Here is a 17,383-nt window from a genome sequence, read left to right as displayed (position 1 = left end):
ACAGTGTGGGGAATCTGACACCGTCTTCTGTCTTTGCAAGTAGCTGCACACTCAGTGCATATACATACATTTAGGCAAAACAGTTACTCCTAAAATAAATATGAATGTCAAATAAAAGAGCACTAAGCCCGATGTGGTGGCACACACGCCTGTAGCCCTTAAGAGGCAGAGGCCGGGGGTGTCTATGGCCACCCTAGGTGATCAAGGCCAACCTAGTCTACATAGTGAGTTCCAGAATAGGCAGGAATACATCCTGAGACCCTGTCTCAAAACAAACAAACGGGCACTCACTATTCTAGGCCTGGCATTCAGCCAAACAGAAGGGTAGTGGTGCTACCCTGTGCCAGAGATTGTACCACAGGTATTTGTGACCTGCTCTAGGAAGTTCAAGCACACGAAAAGTCCGTGACCCGATAGCTCTTGCTCTCTTTTGCAGCCGAACGCTCACACCCTGGTGACCTCTGCCCACCCTCCAAGGATGGAGACCCATCAGGCCCTAGGGCCACCAATGACCTGGTTTTGCGAAGGGCAAGGCACCAGCAGCTGTCTGGGGATCTTGCTGTGGAAAAGCGACCATCTCGAACTGGGGGCAAAGTTATCAAGTCGGCTTCAGCTACAGCCTTGTCTGTTATGATCCCTGCAGGTGAAGATGGGTACCACACACCAGGGAAGGGGCTCCCTGCCGTTGTGGCGGGACAGGTGCACTTTCCTTGTCTACGGCTGTTTGCCATAAGGATGGAGTAATGGAGAATCTGTTCTGGGCTCTGGGGAGTGAGGAGCAGGCCCTGGGAGAGCCGTGTGAGGTTTGCCCTGACCTCCGACCATGGTTTTGTGTCTGCAGTGGACCCACATGGAGGCTCACCCCTTGCTAGTCCCATGTCCCCTCGATCTCTCTCCTCCAATCCATCCTCACGGGACTCTTCTCCTAGCCGGGACTACTCACCAGCTGTCAGTGGACTCCGTTCCCCCATCACCATCCAACGCTCAGGCAAGAAATATGGGTTCACACTTCGAGCTATCCGTGTCTACATGGGCGACTCCGATGTCTACAGTGTCCACCACATTGTATGGGTGAGTCTCATGGGCTGTGAAAAGACTCTAGGGATGAACAGTGTTCACTTAGTTTTCTTTCTTTTTTTAAATTTAATTTATTATAATTTATTCAGATTACATCCCGATTATTATCCCCTTACTTGTATCTTCCCATTCCCACCCTCCCCCTCTTTCCCGCCCTATTCCCCTCCCCTAGACTTGTGACAGAAGGGGACCTCTTCCCCCACCGTATGACCACACCCTATCAGGTCTCATCCAGATAGCCTGCTTCCCCTTTCTCTGTGTGCCACCACCAAGAGGAAGTGATCAAATCGGGGACACCAGAGTTCATGTCAGAGGCAGTCCCTCATCTCCCCACAACCATGGAAAATGAGCTGTCCATTGGCTAGATCTGAACAGGGGGTCTAGGTTTACTGCATGCCTTGTCCTTCGTTAGTGCAACAGTTTGTGCAGGCCCTCTGGGTCCAGATCTGATGGCCTTGATGGTCTCCTTGTGTTGGCTTAGTTTTCTTTCTTTCTTTCTTTCTTTCTTTCTTTCTTTCTTTCTTTCTTTCTTTCTTTCTTTCTTTATTATGTATACATTGTTCTCTCTACACCTGCAGGCCAGAAGAGGGCATCAGATCACATTATAGATGGTTGTGAGCCACCAAGTGGTGGTTGCTGGGAATTGAACTCAGGACCTTTGGAAGAGCAGGCAGTGCTCTTAACCGTTGAGTCATCTCTCCAGCCCTCACTTAGTTTTCTAACCCTAGTTTCTTCATCTGGGCAATGGGGGGTGGGGGGTGGGGTGGGAATAATGACTATTTCATAAAAAGCCAGTGATGCAAAATAATGCGGAGCTTTCTTTCTTCAATCCCTCAATCCTGCCCCGGTGGGTTTCCCCACTTACAGCACGTGGAGGAAGGAGGTCCAGCCCAGGAGGCAGGGCTCTGTGCTGGGGACCTCATCACCCATGTGAACGGTGAGCCAGTGCACGGTATGGTGCATCCTGAGGTTGTGGAGCTGATCCTGAAGGTGAGTGCAGCGGAGGGGCTTCAAGGGCTGGAGGGTGGACCAGGACCCGGCAGCCTGTAACAAATGCGTTTCCCTCCCTTTCTCCCAGAGCGGCAACAAAGTAGCTGTGACTACCACACCCTTCGAAAACACCTCTATCCGTATTGGGCCTGCCAGGCGCAGCAGCTACAAGGCCAAAATGGCGCGTAGGAACAAGAGGCCTTCGGCTAAAGATGGCCAAGAGAGGTGGGCGGGACCATAAGTAGCTTACTCTAGAAATGGGTGGGGTTAAAGCAGGAGGCAAACATACAATAACAGACGGAAAAGTGCAGTGGGTGCAGTGGAAGGAGAGGACACAAAAAACTGAGGACCAAACCCGGCCGGGAGAAGGCAGGAAAGGAAGCTATTTTAAAAGCATTGTGGGTTAGATCTTGAGCAGGTTAGACCTGTTTCAACAGGACTAGGGAGGAGATAAAAGATTATTTCTGGCTGGGTCTTTAATTCCAGCAGCTCCTAGTCCCCAAGGTGTAGACATCCTGGTCTACACAGCAAGACACTGTTTTTGTTTTGTTTTGTTTTGTTTTGTTTTTGTTTTTTTTTTTTTAAGCTGGTATGGTGGGAGAGACAGACAGATCTCTGAGTTCAAAGCCAACCTGGTCTATATAGTGAGTTTGAAGACAGCCAGGGCTACATAAAGAGATGCTGTCTCAAAAAAAACCAAACAAAAACAAAGAAAACAGTTACGAGCAGGTAAAATGGAGCCATATGGAATACGGTTAAGCAGACCTGGGGCACACCTGTAATTCCAGCACCTAGGAGACTTGAGACTGGATTTTATCAAAGGCCAGTGTGGGCCTACGTAGTAAAGGAAAAAAGAAAAGGCGTTATTTAGTGATGGAGCTTTCTACAAATGCATCCTCACATCCAGGATTTCCTGCTGTGCTTATCGGAGTGAATTTACACAGCTCACCTCTGAGGTCATACATAATCACATGGTATAATGTGGTATGGGTGTCTGGGAACGTGGTTATATATGAGGTATGCCTGTAATTTTGTCTGTAGATTGGAAGAGCTAAAGGGGAGGGTGGGGCCAGGAGTGGTGTGTGTGTGTGTGTGTGTGTGTGTGTGTGTGTGTGTGTGTGTGTGTGTGTTCAGAGAGAGAGGGGGTTAGAGCCCAGGTCTTCCATACCACAAAACACCTCCCCAGATCCAAGAGAAAAGGTTTGTTTGTTTGTTTGAATTTAAAATAGATTTTAAGTATGCATAAGTTTGTGTCTTTGCATATGAGTGCAGTTGTCTACAGAGGCCAGAGAAGGTATTGGTTAGATTTCTCCCGGGGAGTTAGAGTTACAGACATTATGAGCTAGCTCTCCAACAGAGGTGTTCAAGTCCTTACAAGAGAAAGATATGCTCTTAACCAACCATCCACTGCTCCAGCCCCAAGAGACAAGTTTTGTTTTAGTTTTTCTTTCTCCACCCCACCACTTATATTGGCGTTTTGATTGCTTCTGTTTATGTGCACCATACGTGTGCCCGGTGCCTGTAGAGGCCAGAAGAGGGCGCCAGATTCTTGGGCACTGGGGCTACAGGTACTTGTTAGAGGCTGACGAGGAATGCAACCCTGGTCCTCTGGAAGAACAGCTACTGTTCTTAACTGCTGAGTCAACTCTCCATCCCTAAAGAGAACAGTTTTGACAGCTGATGGTAGTGACACAGGCCTTTAATCCTAGTGCTGCAGAAGCAGGGAGATATCTCAGTGAGTTCAAAGCCAGCCTGGTCTACATAGTGAGTTCTAGGGCAGCCAGAGCTACACAGTGATCCTGGGGTGGGGCGGAGGGAGAGAAGCGGTGGGGGCGCGGGGAGAAGAGAGACATAACCATTTTTGATCAGAGGGTTTGGGCAGCACTTGAGTGGGGATTTGAGTGAAGGAAGCGAAGTGGGTTGCAGTAGGAAGGGGTGTGACTAGAGGTGTGGGAGCGGCCAGAAGATTTCTTTCTTGCATTGTACTGTGTCCAGAAAGGAGTGGGCATGACCAAGCCGAATTAAGCCAAGAGTTCTGCTTTAATAGACGGGTTGTAGGGAAAGGGGAGTGCTAGAAATGGGTAGGTGGGCCGCCCAAAGCGGGAGGGGGAGGCGGGAACCAGCTCGCCTAGCTAAGGAGAAGTGACTATTTTGTATTCCGCCCCTGCCAGCAAAAAGCGGAGCTCCCTCTTCCGGAAGATCACAAAACAGTCAAACCTGCTGCACACAAGCCGCTCACTGTCCTCTCTGAACCGGTCTTTGTCGTCCAGCGACAGTCTTCCCGGTTCGCCCACACACGGACTACCTGCGCGCTCGCCCACGCACAGCTATCGCTCCACGCCTGACTCCGCCTATCTAGGTAGGTTCTGCGCCTGCGCGGGGTAAGGGACCGGTGGCACTGAGGTGCTCAGAATGCTTGCACCTTCTCTGGCCTGCAGGCGCTTCTTCACAGAGTAGCTCCCCAGCTTCCAGCACGCCCAACTCCCCTGCGTCATCGGCGTCGCACCACATCAGGCCCAGCACCCTGCACGGGTTGTCGCCGAAGCTACACCGCCAATACCGCTCTGCACGCTGTAAATCAGCTGGCAACATCCCGCTGTCACCACTGGCACACACACCATCCCCGACGCAAGCGTCGCCACCGCCGCTGCCAGGCCACACGGTGGGCAGCTCCCACACCACACAGAGCTTCCCGGCCAAATTGCATTCATCGCCGCCTGTTGTACGCCCGCGCCCCAAAAGTGCGGAGCCACCGCGCTCACCGCTGCTTAAGCGCGTGCAGTCTGCGGAGAAGCTGGGAGCTTCGCTGGGAGCAGACAAGAAGGGCGCACTGCGCAAACACAGCCTCGAAGTGGGCCACCCGGATTTCCGAAAGGACTTCCACGGTGAGCTGGCGCTGCACAGCCTCGCCGAGTCCGATGGTGAGACACCTCCCATCGAGGGTCCTGGGGCGACCCGGCAGGTCGCCGTGCGACGCCTGGGCCGCCAGGAATCGCCCCTAAGCTTGGGCGCTGACCCGTTGCTACCGGATGGTGCCCCGAGGCCAATGGCATCAAGCAAAGAGGAGTCCCCAGGAGGTGCAGAGGCTTGCACTCCACCTCGGGCGACAACCCCCGGGAGTCGGACCCTGGAGCGTGACTTGGGCTGTACGAGGCACCAGAGCGTGCAGACTGAGGATGGCCCAGGTGGAGTAGCCAGGGCACTGGCTAAGGCAGCGCTAAGCCCGGTGCAGGAACACGAGACAGGCCGGCGCAGTAGCTCTGGCGAGGCAGGCACACCCCCGGTGCCCATTGTTGTAGAACCTTCCCGGCCAGGGGTCAAGACTCAGACACCCCAGCCTCTGGGCACAGACTCCAAAGGATTGAAGGAACCTGTAGCCCAGATGCCTCTGGCGCCTGATGCACCAAGGGGCCGGGAGCGCTGGGTGCTGGAGGAGGTGCAAGAGCGGACCACACTAAGCGGACCTCGCTCCAAGCCCGCCTCCCCAAAGCTCTCTCCTGACCCCCAGACTCCAACCCTAGTCTCAACAAAGAATGTACCCCGCAGTGCAGTTACCCCGGCCCCACCTGCTTCCCTTCTGGTCCCAGGCACCAAGCCTGAATCAGGGTTGAACTCCCGGTGCCCTGCTGAAGCTGTGACGCCCACGGGCCTAACCAAAAATGGGGCACCCAGCTCCGCATCTCTAGGCCCATAGCGGAGCAGGCCTTTGGTCCTGAGCTGTACAGATGCCTGTATACATATGTACACATATAAATAAAGTGCCCGTGCTGCCTGAGATTTCTAGGGTTCGCATTTCCTCTCGGGACAAGGGATGGCCCTTGGCTTGTTAGGAAGTAGAAAGGTGGCTTTCAGTAGGGCCTTCCTGTGTCCTCTCCGCTGCCAGTTCCTCACATGGTAACAGCTTTGGGCAGACCTTGTAGGAAGAAGTGTCCCCACCACAGGTCTCTCTGTCTTAGTGTCCATCTGAAGAAAAAGGTTAACAGTCTCATATACAGAGCCGGTTGCGTTAACAACCTCTAGAGACATATGTTGTGATGCCCACTTCGCAGCAAACAGCCAGAGAGGTCAAGGCACTTAATTAAGGTCTCCAGTTAGGGAGGGGCTGAACTGGTTTTCAGAGTCATAGCCAGGACAGCGATGTAGTTCAGTTAATGCTTGTGTAGCATGTGGCAGGGCCTGGGTTGAACCCGCCAATGAACACTCCTCCAAACAAATTCAAATCCCAAATAGTCTCTGAGTCTTTATTTGTTTTATTTTTTATTTTTATTTTTTTAAAGACAGGGTCATTCTATGTAGCCCTAGCTGTCCTGGCACCTGAGTTCAAGGCTGGCCTTGAACTCAGAGATTCACTTGCCTACCTCCTGCCAAGTGCTAGGATTTTTTTCTTCAAGACAGGGTTTCTCTGTGTTAGCCTTGGCTGTTCTAGACTCCCTTTGTAGACCAGGCTGGCCTCGAACTCACAGAGATCTGCCTGCCTCTGCCTCCTGAGTGCTGGGATCCTTTGCTCTGCTGGGCTTTCAGTCAGCGGTTCTTTCTACAGGGCCGCCAGGCTTTCACCAGGGACTGGAAGGCCTTCCAAAGGGAAGGCAGCTGGGTGCACACTATGCCCCCGCCCCGGTGCCTCTCTGCTATGTTCCTATTCATGTCACCCACACAGACCCAGGGCCCTACAGGGGCCACACACCACTTGGAGTGATCCTCTGTGGCTTTGAAACTTGGTCCAGATGGGCCAGGAAAGGCTATCTCCGTCACATCCAGAATTTGATGGGTCCCCGAGCAGTCAGAAGGCAGGGTGCCTGGAGCGTTTGGCCAGAACTCGACCAGTAGGTTGGTGCCAAGGGCTGCTGCCAGCCAGCCAGAATACAGGTCTGCATTCAGGAAAGAAGGAGAGCAAAGAGAGGGGTACTGGTAGGTTCCTTAGGCTTTCTTCCAGGGTCTCAACTGTCTCCTTTTGGAATGACAGGAACCCAAAGAGCTCTTATCAATAGGTCAGGTCAATGTGCAGGTCACACCAGTAATCCTAACACTCAGAACACTGGAGCAAGAGGATCTCAGAGCTGGGTGTGGCAGCGCACACCTGTAATCCCAGTATGTGGGAGGCAGAGGCAGGTGGATCACTGTGAGTTCAAAGCCAGCCTGGTCTACAAAACTAGTCCAAGACAGCCAAGGCTACACAAAGAAACCCTTTCTCAGAAAAAAAAAGAAAAAAGAAAAAAAAAAAGAGGATCTCAGATAGAGTCAAGCCTGGAGTGTACAGTGAAACCTTATCTCAAAACAAAAAGACAAGCCGAGCATGGTGGCGCACGCCTTTAATCCCAGCACTCGGGAGGCAGAGGCAGGTGGATCACTGTGAGTTCGAGGCCAGCCTGGTCTTCAAAGCGAGTCCAGGACAGCCAAGGCTACACAGAGAAACCCTGTCTCGAAAAAAATAATAATAATAATAATAATAATAAAATAATAATAATAATAAAAAACAAAAAGACAGCCTGGCATGGTGGCGCAAGACCTTAAAATCAGTACTCAGGAGGTAGAAGCAGGTGGGTTTCTGTGAGTTCCAGACCAGCCAGAGATACATAGTGAGAGCCTGCCCCCCTCCCCTCCACAAAAAAGAAGCAGTCCTTACCAAATAATTTATGTATTATTTCAAAACCCACCAAGGGAAGCACCTATATCCTAATTTTTAAGACAAGGAAACAGGCTCAAGTCATGTCATATATGCACATATTGCACAATATATGGACAATATTACACATATATACATAATATGTGTTGGCTGACCTCGAACTCTTATCTCAGCCTTCATGGTGCTGGGATTACAGGTATGCACCATTGGCCAACTGGCAGGCAGCTGTTTATTGCTAGTGCTTGTTACTGTACTATGACTCCCGAAGACATCTGGGACACCAGGGACTTTTCCTCTACAAAAAAAAAAATGTTCTTCTTGGGCTGGGTGTGGTAGTGGCACATGCCTTTAATCCCAGCACTCAGGAGGCAGAGGCAGGTGGATCCCTGTGAGTTTCGAGGCCAGCCTGGTCTACAAAGGAGTCCAGGACAGCCAGGGATACACAGAGAAACCTAATCTCCAAAAAACAAACAAACAAAAAGTGCTCTTCACCCCTCAATTAGGGCTTACCTTGTCCAAATTTTCCAAATTTGGCAAAGCTCTGGAAGGTGGCCCCGGCTTGAGAAGTGAGGACTACGCTACTATTCCAGGGTTCGTGGAGGACATGGTGGCCCTTGACCACCTCCTCTAGATCAGGGAATTTCTGAGCAAAGATACCTTCCAGCCTGTGGTCATAGACTAGGGGGTAGGTATAGGTTAGCTGCTTGCCTGCAAGACAAGGTAAAGAAGAAATGTGAGGCGAGTCACTCACAGGAGTTTGGGACTTTATCCCACCTCAGTTAGTCTACTCACCAATCTTTAGGAACTGAGTGAATGGGAAGGACACACACAGAAGGGTCTGGCCGTTTTTTCGAGCACTAGAAGGCCAGCTGTAGGCACCGGAAGACACAGGGGGTGGGAAGCGAGGCACACTGTGGACCAGCCAAAAGCCCCCTTTTTGGTCCAAGAGCAGAACACCTGCACCAGGAGGAAGAGGTCAGGAGAGCTGCTGAAAGTAGACCCCTTCAAGCCACCTGGTCTTACAGGTGCAGGCAGGAAACCGAGGCCAGGGCTTTGGCAGGGCAGATCCCTAACCCTTCACACAGGCCAAAGGTTAGTTTGGGCAAATTTATAAGAAATTCAGGGAGGCTCCACGAGTTCCAGGCCAAGCCTCACCCTTCGTATGTCCATGGGTGACAGAGTCCCAAAGTGGGTAGTATGTAGGAGGCTGGTCGTTGTAGAACAGAAAGGCCACCTAGGAGAATATGCACAGAGAATAAATGAACTTAACTACCCTCCCTTCCCCGTGGGACCCACCACAGTGTCCCAGCCCTATGGCTCTCAGTCACCTGGCTGGAGTTCTGTCGGTACAACGGCAGCAGGCTGCGGCCCAGGGCTCCCTCCGAGCTGTTGATGTACCCTACACCATCTCGCCAACCCTCGGAGTTCTGGTCCATGTATTTATACTTCAGACCCTTCCCTGCCTTATCCCCAGATGTGGCGTGAGCTGGCAGCTTGTATATCATAAACCTGGAGGTCGGGGAGGACAGAAGGTCGGGGAGAGAAAGAATCTGAGGTCTTGCCGAGAGCCCGCGCCGGAGCGGGGGGGGTGGGGGGGGGGGGGGGGGGGGCAGTCCGGCAACCACTTGCTCACCAGTCTACAGGCCGCCCGGAGTCCCCATAGCAGCTCAGGGCTTCGGCAGGGACCCACAGCAGCGCAGCTAGCAGCAGCGAGCTTGGTGCTGCCATGAGGAGGTAGCGAAGCAATCTGCGCCGAGACATGGGACAGCTGGGTCACGAGGTCCAGACTAACTTCCCCTTAAGTCCGCTGAGAACTGGGCTTGCGGCTTCACCAGGGTTGAGACCGTGCGGGCGAGGCCCCGAGCGCCGGAGGCGGGGCTTTATTTGGTGTGGTGCCTCCCGAGAACCCGCCCCCTCAAGCGTCCACCGCGCCCTCCATCTTCTGGCGGGCTCAGCTTCGGATAGGCTCCACCCGCGGACACGCCCCTCCCTTAGGCATTGGTTGTCATGTGACTCTTCTAAGGCGCCCCAACTTTTGTTTTTTGGGGATTTTGTTTCGTTCGAGACAGGGTTTCTCTATGTATCCTTGACTGTCCTGGACTCGCTTTGTAGACCAGGCTGGCCTCGAACTCACAGTGATCCGCCTGCTTTCTTTTCGGTCTGTCTGTCTTTCTTTCTTTCTTTCTTTCTTTCTTTTTCCTGACAGAGCTTCCTGTATCCTGTGACCTCTTAAAAGTGTGGCTGACGCTTGAACGCTGATCTTCCTGTCTTTACCACCCAAGTGCTCAAATCATAGCGGCACTAAAGCACATTGTATATATGTGTAAGTACATGAGCACATGGCACAGCACGCAAGAGGAGGCCAAGACAATTTGTGGGAGTTTCTCCCTCCACTACATGGGATTTGGGGATCACACTCAGGGCATGAAGTGTGACAGTTGGCACCTTTACAGCCTGCCTTAGTTAGGGTTTTATTACTATGAAGGGACAACATGACCACAGCAGCCCTCGTAAAGAACACATTTCATTGGGGCTGGCTTACCGTTTCAGAGGTTTAATCCATTATCATCATGGCTTTGTAGACCAGGCTGGCCTCGAACCCACGGAGATACACCTGCTCCTGCCTCCCTAGTGCTGGGATTAAAGGTGTGCATCACCATACCTGGCTCATGCTTTTTTTTTTTTTTTTTTTGGACAGGCTTTCACTTTGTGGCCCAGGCTAACCTGTAATTTACCATCCTCCTGTCTCAGCCTCCCAAGTGCTGGGATTCCCAGTGTGAATGGGGTCCCCACCCCAACCTGGGCCACCTTGGCTAAGTTAGTTACATTGATTTATTTATCCTCTTCCTATGCATCCTGCAAGTTTTCTAGCCCCCTCAAGGTGATGCCCACAGAGGCACTTTAGGTTTCAGCAAGGCAGGAATACAGAGACTGCTGAACACTCTACCACAGATTTGACTATGTGGCTCAGGCCTTGACACTTGATCTTTCTGCTTCCTCCTCCCAAATTTCGGGGTTACAGGCCTGTACCACCATAGCCTTGATTGATCTGGAACTCCCTATGTAGAACAGGCTGGCCTCCAGCTAAAGAAATCTACCTGCCTCCCGAATGATTGTTTTAGTTTTTTATGACAGGGTTTCTCAATGTAACTCTGGCTGTCCTGGAACTTGCCCTGTAGACCAGGCTGTCCTCAAACTCAGAGATCAGTCTGCCTCTGCCTCCCAAGTGCTGGGATTAAAGGTGTGTGCCACCATCCAGGCTTTTTTAAACTTACAAAAAAAAAAAAAGACAGTCTCTATATTATGTAGCTCTGTCTGGCCTCGAACTCAGTGACTCACCTGGCTATGCCTCCCAAGTGCTGAGATTAAAGGTGTGTACCACCATGCCTGGGTTTTGTTTTTGGTTTGTTTTGCCTTTAACTTTTTGAAATATGGAGAAAAAAGGCTGGAGAGATGGCTCAGAGGTTAAGAGCACTGGCTGCTCTTCCAAAGGTCCTGAGTTCAATTCCCAGCAACCACATGGTGGCTCACAACCATCTATAATAAGGTCTGGTGCCCTCTTCTGGTGTGCAGGTGTACATGAAGGCAGAATACTGTGTACATAATAAATAAATAAATCTTAAGAAACATGGAGAAGAAAAAGACAAAACCAAAAAACACTCAGTAGGCTGAAGCAGGTGGATCTCCGAGTTTGAGGCCTGCCTGGTCTACACAGTGAGTTCCCAGACAGTCAGGGCTACGCAGAGAAACCCTTTCTCAGAAATGGGGTGGGAGGAGAAGAAGAGGAGAGGAGAAGAGAGAGAGAGAGAGAGAGAGAGAGAGAGAGAGAGAGAGAGAGAGATGAAGAAACTGGTTAAACTGCCCAGGATGACCTTGAGCCTGTTCTGTATATAGACATGTCTTGAACGTCCAATCCCCCTGCCTCAGCCTCTTAAACAGCTGGGATGACAGACCTAAACTGCCTCTATGACCCTCTTTGGCTGAAGTTTCTTAAAAGGAAGTAGACAGACACCTTTAAAACCAGCACTTAGGAGGCAGAGGCAGGATGTTAGAAATATCTCTATGAGTTTGATGCCAGCCTGGTCTACGTAGTTTCAGGCCAACCAGGGCTGAACAGTAAGGTCCTGTCATAAGGGGAAAGGGACGGGGGTGCGCAGATAACAGTTGTGAGTATCCTTGGGATGACAACAGGTGACAGGATTGTATAGACTAATGTTGATGGAGGACAAGGAATACAAGGATGGCACCGCCAGGACAGGGGGTGAATGTTTTAGGAAGTTGAGGAGGTGTGTACAGCAGAACATGTCACCTACTAGGGGACTCAATGCTCCTGCTAATTTCCAGCCCCAAGCTACAGTGAGGCCAACACAGGTTTTATATTGGAGAAATTTATAATATCAATGACAATTCCAGCTAATGACACAGTATGAAACCCCTTTCTAGGCTGGAGGGGTGGGGAATCTCCTCCCATTCCACCTCCAAGACTCAGGGTCACTCCTATGCTGGTCTAGGGGTCCATCTGGGATGATTTATTTGGTGGTTGGTCTTGCTGGGTCTGTGGGGCCATCGTGTTTCTGTGTGGCTCCCTGAGGACACGGGCGGCTTCTGTTGGAGGCTCCTGTGCATGGTCTACAGGTCGCTTCTCGATCTGGGTAGGCCTGTAAGGCCGTGAGTCCGATGATGGCCCATCCTTGCATGCAATCAGTTCATCCCCAGTCCCGGTGCAGAATCACTCAGAGGTGACGCTTCATGTGCAAAGCTAGGTGGTCAGAGCGTGAAAAAGCACGTGGGCAGAGTCCACAGCAGAAGGGGCGATGTCCAGTGTGCTTCCGGTAGTGGCGAGTCAGTTCGTCAGAGCGAGCGAATCTCCAGCCGCAGCCATCCCAGGAGCAGGCGTAGGGCTTCTCTCCTGAAGGACAGGGAGCTGTGTCACCATCCAAACTGCCCAGCTCCAGTTTGCACATTTGATAAGGTGGAGCCAGGCCTTAGGTGACACATTTAAAGGGCACAAAACCCTGTCCTCTGTGACCCTGACCCTGCAATGGCAGTCCTGCAGTTTTCTCATTTCTGCTGTCCTATCCATCCGCCGACTTCCTATGTACTACTTCCTTGCACCTTTTTTTTTTTCTTTTTTTCTTTTTGGCTTTTTCGAGACAAGGTTTCTCTGTGTAGCATGGCTGTTCTGGACTCACTTTGTAGACCAGGCTGGCCTCAAACTCACAGCGATCCGCCTGCCTCTGCCTCCCGAGTGCTGGGATTAAAGGTGTGCGCCACCACGCCCGCCTTTGCACTGTCATTCTTTGTCCTCCACCACGCCCGCCTTTGCACTGTCATTCTTTGTCCTCCACGGTCCCGCTATTCCTTGCACTGGCAGAGCCTCCCCCTGGTGTCCAGCCTGGTTCCTGAACTTGGTCCAATCCCTAAAATCCACCCCAGGGTCCAAAGCCCTGTCTCTAGTGATTCCCCTCTCCTCGCTGTACACCTGGCTTGTGCCCTGCAGCACTTGGGAGGCCCCCAGCCATCTTCCACTCCTGGGAAGACCCGGTTTTTCTTCCTATGCCCCATCTCGCAGCATTCCCTTCTTTTCTTCCAGCCCGCCTTATGTCTTGGGACCTCTATCAGTTGTTCTAGAAACTGATTCTATTTGAGTGTCTCAAACTCCGGATCCCAGAGGCTTCCAACTCGATCATGCACTTGAATACTGAATTATCCTGAGCTCTGGCATTGCAAGCTCGTTCCCTCCCAGGGGTCACCCCTCTGTTCCTCCCTCCTCACATCCTACCTCCTATTCCTCCGCCCATCTCTAACCCAGGCCTTACACATCGGCTTCTCACCCTAAAGCCCCCGAAATGTTCCCCAGGTCCTCTGTCTACACCCATTTACCTATTTATTTACTTATTTATTTTTGAGACAGGATCTCACTGTACAGCAAAGGCTGATGGAACCCAGCCTGGCCTCGAAGTCACTGATATCCACCTGCCTCGGATTCCTGAGTGCTGAGATTCGTCGGGCTCCATTTGCATCTAGAATAGCTCCCTTAGATTTGACCCAGTGTCTTGGGGGCCCTCTTCACGGCCCTCGCTCAGGGGCCGCCTTTAGCCTCGTCTCTGACCACCTTCCAGCCCCGCCCTTCTCCCCCGCTTCCGTCTCCCGGGTTCGCCCCAGCCCGCGCGGCCCCTCTCTTACCGGTGTGCGTGCGCAGGTGCGCCTTCAGGTGCGAGCTCTTAGTGTAGCTCTTTCCGCAGCCAGGGTGCTCACAGGTGTGTGCTGCCTGCCTCTTTCGTGCCAAAGTTCGCCGGCTGCGCTTGGGTGGCGCGGCTCCCGGGGACAAGCCTGCGTCTCCCGGGAGCACGGTGGTCCCGAGTTCGGTGCCCACTACAGCGGGTCCCAGACAATTCAGAAAAGAAGGTGGCGCTGCGGGACCAGCAGAAGGCGCCGCGAGCCCGCGAAAGAGCTGGAAATGCCCTTGGTACTGTGGTGCGGGGTACAGCGCGGAGTACCCCGACAGCAGCCCGTAGGGGGCACCGGGAGCTGCGGGCACCGTAAGCCCAGCCCGCGGGAAGAAGCCTCCTGTTGAGACCGCTCGAGAATCGGAGAAGACCGGCTGCGCCTTGGGCGCGGGTCCTGGGGCCATAGCAGGGGCCACGAAGGGCTCAGGGGCTGGGACTCGTGGGGCGGGGTGCGCCCAACTCGGATGCTCCTCAGACCCTAAAGGCCCCGTCACCATCCCTGGGCCACCCGCATAAGCGCCCAGAGACTCGGTCTGCGCGAACTGTGCCACTGGGCCCCCGATGGGCGTCAGAGCACAGGTCCGGGGAGTGCTGGGCGGCTCGAGACCTGGAAAGTTTGTAAGGAAAAGATCCGGATCCCAGGCACAGATCATGTCCCTCTCATCATCCTCTTCTTCTCCGGGAGGGTCCTCCGTTTTCAGACTCATGTGAAGGGATGGCCCCGTAGGATTGGGGGGCCCCGGGCCCAAATCCTGAGTCTCGTCGAGGCGGCACCACTGCGGGAGGGAGCGCACTACTTGAGTGGTAAGCACCAAGGTACCTGCCCCCCCCCCCCCATGCAGTCCCGCAGTCCCAGTTGGGACAAGTTGGTCGAGGGTTTGCATGCCTATCACTTCCCCACACTGTTCCGCTAACCCCCTTCTCAGCTCCAGACAAGTCCATTAGGTCTGGCTAGAGACAGATAAGACATTTACCAAGAACAGCATTCAGGATGGGGGAAGGGGTTGCCGAGTTCTGAATGTGAGGTAAGGAGAAGCTTTGACTCCTTTTCCTCCAGCCCTTCCCGGCCTTTTCACACATCCCAACCAGATTAAATATCAAGGCTTGGAAATGCCAGGACACCTTCATCTTGGACTTTGTCTCTCTGAGTCTAGACTCTTTAAGGCTTAGAACTCAGCCACCTATTACAGGAAAAGGCCTCACTTTGATATCAGATCCCCTAGGACAGCACCCAAAGCCAGGCTCAGACCCCAACCCAAAAGGAAATCTGAAGAGGATACTCAAGTAAGATTGAAGCCTGATCCCCCCCAGGCACCATGCCCCAGGTCACAACAAGACCACCTGCCCCAGCAGGGTGGTGGTGGCACATGCCTTTCATCCCAGCACTCGGGAGGCAGAGTCAGGCAGATCTGCTGTGAGTTCCAGGGCAGCCTGGTCTACAAAGTGAGTCCAGGACAGCCAAAGCTACACAGAGAAACCCTGTCTCAACAAAACAAAACAAAACAAACAACAACAACAAAACCACCTGCCCCATGCTGGCCCACCTTGAGGAAGTCCTCCTGGGTGTCCAGGAACTGGCCCAGGTTGGTCAGTGTACTGATGGAGGGCAGGACCGTTTCAGCTGCAGCCATGGCTGAATGGTGTCCACCCTGGGCCTCGGGCCTCTTCTCCCTCTTCTGTCTTATGAACTGTGAGGCTAGGAGAGCTCCTTGGAGGGTTTCTCTGCCCTCATCTGATTGGCTGTCTTCCCTGATAAGACCCGGGCAAGGCAAAGGGAGGGGGGGGAGGGTTGTATTTGTGATGTGTGTGTGTGTGTGTGTCACTTTCTAGGGAACAGACGTCACCTTGGCCTGTTAGGGAACTGGTCCTTGAAAACCAACCCTGTGTGTGTAAACTAAGTCACATTTCAAGGGGTAGGGACTCCAAATTTTGGGGGTTCAAGTGACCAGTAAAGGAAGGTCCCAGCAGCTGGGTGTTGTGGCGCACGCCTTTAATCCCAGCACTTGGGAGGCAGAGGCAGGCAGATCGCTGTGAGTTCGAGGCCAGCCTGGTCTACAAAGTGAGTCCAGGATGGCCAAGGCTACACAGAGAAACCCTGTCTCGAAAAAAAAAAAAAAAAAAAAAAAAAAAAAAGAAAAAAGAAAGAAAGAAAGGTCCCAGCTGGGCATGGGCGCGGTGCTGCGTGCCTTTAATCCCAACACTTGAGAGGCAGAGGCAGGCAGATCTCTGTAAATTTGAGGCCACCCTGGCCTACAAAGTGAGTCCAGGACAGCCAGGGCTACATAGAAAAACCCTGTCTCAAAAAAAAAAAAAAGAAAGAAAAAGAAAGAAAGGTCCTGGTTCCCCGACCCCAGAGGACTGAGTGGCTGGTCTGATCTTAAGAGTCTCTTTTCTTGGAGAAGGGTTGGACCAGAAGGATGGATTTCTTGGGAATGTTCTTTGTGACCATTTGGCCCCCATCTTGGCTGCTGCAGCCCTTACCCTCCCCAACAAACAGCAGCAACGGTGCTAATGGCGGGACTTGGCACCAGCTCTCTTTCAGGCGTTATCAGACACACCAGATGTCTCAGGCTCCTATCAGGTAGGGGGCTCCAAACAACCATAGCTCTGTCTCTCCTGGAGCAGAAGAGATGGGGGGTTGGGGCCACAAATTATCTTGACTTTGAATTGCCTGAGCTGTGTTGGGGTCTGAGCTGTTTAACAAGAGGGTTCCCCTCAAATCAGCCCACCAGTGGACACAGGGGACCCTCACTGGCTACTACACGGAGCTGAAGGAGATGGCTGTGGATCCTGCAGTGTGATGGGAGTGTGATGGAGGCGCAGCTTGTACGCCATTCCCACCTCAGCGCTGAGGCCCAGCTGCTGGCTGCTTTTTGGCCCCCATAGTAGAGTGTCTGCTATTCTCCTACCTCCATTCTGGTGCCATGTGAGTCAGGGGAGGGAAATGGAGTGTCATGTATGGTGTAGTATGGACACACACACACACACACACACACACACACACACACCCATCATTGCTCAGTAACCATAGGGGACATCAAATCACTTATAGAAAATGGCACCTAGCCAGACATGGTGGTGCATGCCTTTAATCCCAGCACTCAGGAAGCAGAGGCTGGTGGTTCTGTGAGTTTGAGAGGCCTGCCTGGTCGACATGATGAGTTCCAGAACAGCCAGGACTACATAGTAAGGCTGTGTCTCAAAAAACAACAAAAGTAAAGTGGTGCTGGGGACATGCTTTGTAATTGTGTGCAAGGTCCTGGGTTAAACCCCCAGTACTAATTTTAAAAACAATTTTAAAAACAAACAAACCAACATATAGTATGTGCACTGAGTCTACACACATACACTTATATGCTTTATCAATATATATATATAGACAAGGTCTCATGCATCCCAGGGCCTCTCTACTGAAGCACACTATCCTTGGAGCACAACATCTGTCACCATCCTCAAGCTTGAA

At 52.3% G+C, this 17,383-nt stretch overlaps 3 protein-coding genes across 3 annotated transcripts in view; 1 reads left to right on the top strand and 2 right to left on the bottom strand.

The window, feature by feature from the left end:
* The window catches only part of Mast1 (microtubule associated serine/threonine kinase 1), a 28,019-nt gene extending 22,180 nt beyond the window's left edge, over positions 1–5,839 (top strand). Inside the window, exons 21-26 of the mRNA XM_051168924.1 lie at positions 437–643; positions 842–1,071; positions 1,945–2,067; positions 2,156–2,292; positions 4,239–4,426; positions 4,506–5,839. Of these exons, the coding sequence (XP_051024881.1) occupies positions 437–643; positions 842–1,071; positions 1,945–2,067; positions 2,156–2,292; positions 4,239–4,426; positions 4,506–5,761 (2,141 nt within the window). The 3' untranslated portion in view covers positions 5,762–5,839. The remainder of the gene's footprint in view (positions 1–436; positions 644–841; positions 1,072–1,944; positions 2,068–2,155; positions 2,293–4,238; positions 4,427–4,505) is intronic.
* Positions 5,840–6,427: 588 nt separating this feature from the next.
* Dnase2 (deoxyribonuclease 2, lysosomal) lies at positions 6,428–9,559 on the bottom strand. The gene is made up of 6 exons (XM_051169057.1): positions 9,324–9,559; positions 9,019–9,199; positions 8,846–8,924; positions 8,483–8,647; positions 8,201–8,398; positions 6,428–6,935 (listed from the first exon to the last, which is right to left on the bottom strand). Exons 1-6 carry the CDS (start codon positions 9,449–9,451, stop codon positions 6,589–6,591), a joined length of 1,098 nt encoding a protein of 365 aa, XP_051025014.1. The 5' UTR covers positions 9,452–9,559; the 3' UTR covers positions 6,428–6,588.
* A 2,781-nt stretch (positions 9,560–12,340) lies between these two features.
* Positions 12,341–15,551, bottom strand: Klf1 (KLF transcription factor 1). The gene is made up of 3 exons (XM_051169334.1): positions 15,446–15,551; positions 13,877–14,740; positions 12,341–12,599 (listed from the first exon to the last, which is right to left on the bottom strand). Exons 1-3 carry the CDS (start codon positions 15,549–15,551, stop codon positions 12,424–12,426), a joined length of 1,146 nt encoding a protein of 381 aa, XP_051025291.1. The 3' UTR covers positions 12,341–12,423.
* Positions 15,552–17,383: the final 1,832 nt, after the last annotated feature.

Source organism: Acomys russatus, chromosome 26 (assembly GCF_903995435.1).
Source record: "Acomys russatus chromosome 26, mAcoRus1.1, whole genome shotgun sequence".
NCBI classification, from domain to species: Eukaryota; Metazoa; Chordata; class Mammalia; order Rodentia; family Muridae; genus Acomys; species Acomys russatus.
Note: the sequence above shows the minus strand (reverse complement) of the source record. Positions and strands in the feature narration are given on the sequence as shown.

Bases quoted from the DNA above. Each gene is read 5' to 3' on its own strand.
- Dnase2 (XM_051169057.1), bottom strand. From the start codon at position 9,451: ATGTCTCGGCGCAGATTGCTTCGCTACCTCCTCATGGCAGCACCAAGC. The intron at 9,200-9,323 runs GTGAGCAAGTGG...CCCGACCTCCAG, and splicing joins TCCGGGCGGCCTGTAGACTG to GTTTATGATATACAAGCTGC. The intron at 8,925-9,018 runs GTGACTGAGAGC...ATATTCTCCTAG, and splicing joins ACCGACAGAACTCCAGCCAG to GTGGCCTTTCTGTTCTACAA.
- Klf1 (XM_051169334.1), bottom strand. From the start codon at position 15,551: ATGGCTGCAGCTGAAACGGTCCTGCCCTCCATCAGTACACTGACCAAC. The intron at 14,741-15,445 runs GTGGTTTTGTTG...GGGGGGGGGCAG, and splicing joins GGTGGGCCAGCATGGGGCAG to GTACCTTGGTGCTTACCACT. The intron at 12,600-13,876 runs GTAAGAGAGGGG...CCTGTCCTTCAG, and splicing joins GCACCTGCGCACGCACACCG to GAGAGAAGCCCTACGCCTGC.